General features: G+C 39.0%; 1 protein-coding gene across 1 annotated transcript; it reads right to left on the bottom strand.

The window, feature by feature from the left end:
- Window positions 1–414: 414 nt before the first annotated feature.
- LOC102398951 (olfactory receptor 49-like) lies at window positions 415–2,052 on the bottom strand. The gene has a single exon (XM_006044560.4). The coding sequence runs from the start codon at window positions 2,041–2,043 to the stop codon at window positions 1,075–1,077; it is 969 nt and encodes a 322-aa protein (XP_006044622.4). The 5' UTR covers window positions 2,044–2,052; the 3' UTR covers window positions 415–1,074.
- Window positions 2,053–5,445: the final 3,393 nt, after the last annotated feature.

The following is a 5,445-nucleotide window of genomic DNA, read 5'->3' as shown; positions in this document are numbered from 1 at the left end:
AGCAAAAATCAAATGCATGCTATGCACATGCAGTGCTAGATGTGATGGGATCCATGTCCCTTTAGGGCCAATTACGTTCAGGTGGAAGCCACTTCCTCAATGAAAGTTCAAACAGTAAATGACTCCATTTTGATCTCCCTTTTTTATTATTGATACACTCATTTTCCTTATGATTTCTATTAGTTTTTGCTACACAAAATGTTAACCATAAATGAGCTTAACATAGATGACACTGGCATCTCCTACACCCAATATCACACTAAACTGAAAATACCTTAGATGGGAGGAAATAATTTGCTACTGGGATTACCTACCTTTGAGCAATTTTTACTACTAGGACTTGGCAACATCAATTACAGAAAAAATAAATGACATAATTTGAAAGCTTTTCAGTTTGTTTATATTTCAAGAAAGAATTAAAGAAAATGTTATTGATAAAATTTGATACATCTGGAAGACGATACACTGAAAGAGCTCATCTAAAACTCTGGAGTTACACTGAGCTGTTTGTACGCTAAAACCAATACACACGAAGAAGAACTAGACATGAAGAAGACCTAGTGAGCATTCACATAAGTAGATTCAAATGATAAAACACCATTAAGTTGTACTATGACTTTATATAATTTTCAGAAGTAATTTGTAACTGTAATTTTCAAACCTTGAGTATCAAATGGTAAGGAAGGTTATCTATCTTTTCTGAGGTATCATAAACTTTGAGCATAAAAATGTATCATGGATAGAAATGATAAAGTCTTGCAACATTTTTATTATTGCATTAAAGACTTAGTAGCTTATGACTGATGTATAATAGTTGCTTCACAATATTGCTTTAATTGAATTCATTTAAGACCAATCAATAGAAAAATCAAGCAACATAGCTTTAGCAGAATATAGAGAACAAGTGAAATTTTCAAATAGAAGAAGGTATTGATTTGCAAAATAAGACAGTACCCATCCAGCTTAAAAGTAGCACAAGATAGATCACCATATGGAGAACTTCTCGAGAACAGACTTTGCCAATGGTGGGAAACTGAACTGGAGGATCAAGAGGATCCACTTAGCCTCCAAACTCTACTTCTGCAACCTCATCCTAGACAGCGTGTCCCTCAGAGCCTGGTGGACCTGCTTGTTCCTCAGGGTGTAGATGACAGGGTTCAGCACTGGGGTCACCACTGTGTTCACAAGGGCAGCCTCCTTGTTGGAGTCCAGCCTGTTCGCCTGCTTCGGTTTCACGTATATAAACACACAGCTGCCGTACATCAGAGAAAGGACAATGAGGTGAGAGGAGCAGGTGGAGAAAGCTTTCTGTCGCTCCTTGGCTGATGGGAGTCGCAGGATTGTGACCACTATGTTGCTGTAGGCAGTGATGGTTACAATGAGGGATAGCAGAATGGCAAACGAAGTAACAAAGAAGAAATACGTTTCAACAGAGCTGGTGTTGGAGCAGGAGAGGTGAATTAAGGAGCCAAGGTCACAGAAGAAATGAGAGATGATATTGGGGCCACAGAATGATAACTGGAAAACTTTGAGCATCAGACCAGTGAAGAAGATGAAGGACAAGGAATAGCACAAGAAAATCAGGAGGAAACTAACCCTCAGGTTCATGATGGATGCATAGTGCAGAGGCTTGCAGATGGCCAGGTATCGATCCAACGACATCACTGCAATGAGAAAGAAAATTCCTGCCCCAATAAATAAAAAGAAGAAGGCTTGTGTGAGGCAAGCAGGAAAGGGAATTGTTTGCCTTCCTGAGAGGAAGATGGACAGCAGTTTAGGAATGACTGTGGTGATGAAACAGCATTCGCAGAAGGAGAAAGTGCTCAGCAAAACATACATTGGTGTCTGGAGGCGATGGTCAGCCCAGGTGATGAGGATTATGACCGCGTTTCCCACGATAGAGGCCAGGTATGCAAGCAGGTGCTCCAGAAAGAGGAGGCTCCCCAAGTGCTGGGTGGCAGGAAACGCCTCCAGAATGAACTCCTGGACGGTGGACTCATTTTTCACCCCCACAGTTCTCTCTGGTTCTCTGATTGTCATCATTCTCTGCCTAATCTGTGAAGCAGAAAATACTATTACTGAAGAATAAAGAATTTAAATGATGTCAACTATTAAATAATATAAAAACACTACTTTATGCTACATTTTTGAATGAGATCATTTCATATTTTGAAATATTTTACTATAAATGGTATTCTATTATCATTACATTATTATATTAATAATAATAATAGTTATTAAATTATAAAATTAAAGATTCATTTTTGTTTTTGCTAATAAATTTTAATGTGTCACTTAACTTTTTTTGGAAAATAATATCTGTAAATAACAGCCCACAAAATAAACAACACAAAATGAAAATGATTTTTTGCAGACACATACACAATTAATGGTTTAGCAACAAAAGCTATCATCCTGCAGAAATACATCTCATGGACTCAGTTTGTTCATTCTATGCTTCAGCAAGACAAGCAATGTAGGAACCCTCCTGTGCACTGATGTTAGCCCTTTGAAAATAGAAAATGTGAAAGAGCCATTTTCTTATTACCATGTTTCAAATCTGTTCTTTTCCTGAAGTCTGTTCAGCCTGAGTTCTTTTTTCAAGGCCCTAGGGTGAGCAATAAAGGTAGTATATTATACTATCAGAACCACCTAGTCTGTGGGTTTAGAGAAACCATATCTAAATTTGAGAGGGAAATGGTTTCATGGCTTGCTTATTCAGATTCAATGAACACACATATAATGGGTGAATCAGATTCCCTCACACTCTACCAACTAGCAGAATGGTAGTCTTTCATTCTGCTATTAGTTATAGATTAGTCTTCAACATTCCTTTTTCTGGGAGTATTTTTTCACATTGTAAGTATTCAGTATGGCAGAATTAAACCTGTTTTCATTGCAGTCACAAGAGGAATATTCTCTTTTTTTCTTAAAAAAATGCCGATGCCTAACTAGAATCCAAGTATATTGATATAATCTTTGGGGAAGGGGTCAGTGCTTGAATAAATAAGTAACCATAATTTAATTGTATTTTACTTAATTCCTTTTGGCCAGATCTATTACTTTAACTATGCATGATCCACATTAGAAACTTAAACATAGCCAGTCTCTGGTTAAAATATCTGACCTACTAGATTTCAAGCTAGCCCCATGATCAAGTACTCACCACGAAGCAGCTCACAGGAAACAGTGTTTTGTTGGCAATGTGCTTCTCTTCTTAAAACAAACCAGGATGTTTTTCCGAGGCTAATGGAAAAGGGTAAAAAACACTTTTAGTTGAGATATACCTTTCTTGGACCTCATACAAAATTAATGGATGCCTAGTGTCCTAAATTAATAGGAAACTACTAAGGCTCCACTTTTTTAAAAGACACATTTCCAAACTCTGGAGTAACCTACATCATAGTTTTTCCCCATGACAACCTGATAAATTCTGGACCATTAAGACAACAAGCTGCCCCAATCATCCACTCGCACTTTCTGTGTTTGGAATACCTGGACATATTTATTTCCATTCTACAACACATCGTGAACATCAAACTTCTTTGCATGTGTATCCATCCCAGAACAGAGTCAAAAAGATGAAACAATAAAGGACAATTTCTTGTTTCATGGTCCTGTTATCAGTCACTTTTCCATCAACCAGACACCCCACTTCATATAGGGAAGGATCACAGCAGTCATAAGCGAGAACACATTCAAATGCCCTTATGATATAATTATCACAGGCTTATTAACCATCACTAGTGAGGATGCTCAGCGTCCAATGGACACATCTTTGGAACTTTCAAATTCATTAGAGGGGATTTTTTTTAAATAGAATAGGAGCTACAATCACAAAAGAGTCCCAGAGGACAGTTAATTGCTTCATATTTGGAAATGGAAAATTCCAGCTGACATATGTTATAATTACCCTTTCACTGCATATCTACTATCTTTCTCAATAGGCTGCACAGTCCTCTGTGAAAGTCCTTAAAGGTAGATTTTGCACAACTGCCCTAGAGTTGTAAAATTTACAGAATCACAAATTACATATATCAAGAAAGGCTTAAGCAACAGAAACTCTTTTTTACATTAGAATTATCTTTGCTTTTTTATCTTTTTAACCTGGTATTTTCTTTATTGGGTTTGATCCCTGGGTTGGGAAGATCCCCTGAAGAAGGGAAAGCCTACCCACTCCAGTATTCTGGCCTGGAGAATTCCATGCACTGAGCGACTTCCACTTTCTTGGTCATTCTATTTTTAGTTTTTTAAGGAACCTCCATACTGTTTTCCATAGGCTGCTGCTGCTGCTGCTGCTGCTAAGTCACTTTAGTCGTGTCCGACTTTGTGCGACCCCATAGACGGCAGCCCACCAGGCTCCCCTGTCTCTGGGATTCTCCAGGCAAGAACACTGGAGTGGGTTGCCATTTCCTCCTCCAATGCATGAAAGTGAAAAGTCAAAGTGAAGTCGCTCGGTTGTGTCTGATTTTAGCGACCCCATGGACTGCAGCCTACCAGGCTCCTCCGCCCAAGGGATTTTCCAGGCAAGAGTACTGGAGTGGGTTGCCATTGCCTTCTCCATTTTCCATAGTGGATACACCTATTTACAGTCCTACCAACAGTGTATGAGGGTTCCCTTTTCTTCACATCCTTTCCAAATTTTGTTATTTGTAGACCTGACATGTGTTCGCTGATACCTCATTATGGTTTTGAGGCCAGAAGCCACAGAAAAATTGGTCACTCAGGCCACAGTAGCCCAACTGAGGTACCCAGTAAGAAAAGTAGCCTTCCAAGCCAGTGATTACTATGGCAACAACTTCCTGTTGGCTCAAACGACAAAGAACCTGCCTGCAATGCAGGGGAACTGGGTTTTATCCCTGGGTTGGGAAGATCCTCTGAAGAAGGGAATGGCTACCCACTCCAGTATTCTTGCCTGGAGAATCCCATGGACAGAGGAGACTGACGGGCTACAGTCCCCAGGCTTGCAAAGAGTCAGGCACAACTGAACAACTAACGCTTTCACACTTTCTCCACCTTGAGTCTTGCATCTCATTCTCCTTGTATGTATCTTGAAGAATTTCAAAACCCACTTTACAGATTCTTTAAAAAGAGAGAATCTGGACAGGTTAGATATGCCACAGAAAGCAACTAGTGTTCCCTTTTCTTCCTGAAAGAGGAAGATGTGTGAAAGAGGAAGACATCTTATTTTTTCAAGACAATTCAGGACAGCAACAAAAATATTCTTCAGATAAAAATAGCCAGTGAAAAGAGTCATAATATCATAACGTTGGCAGAGGCAGGAAGATGGTTGAGAGGGGTAAGTAGACTTCTACCATCTCCTTTCTCAGTAACCAGTATATTTCCCAAAAGCCTTTCTCACATCTCTGTCAATTCAACTCTTTCTCACAATAAAATTTGTTTTTGTTTTTGTTTTTTAAACTCCAATTCTCGGCCTCAGTGTAC

This window comes from Bubalus bubalis, chromosome 4, assembly GCF_019923935.1.
Source record: "Bubalus bubalis isolate 160015118507 breed Murrah chromosome 4, NDDB_SH_1, whole genome shotgun sequence".
Lineage (NCBI taxonomy): Eukaryota > Metazoa > Chordata > Mammalia > Artiodactyla > Bovidae > Bubalus > Bubalus bubalis.
This window is presented reverse-complemented; position numbering and strand designations above follow the sequence as displayed.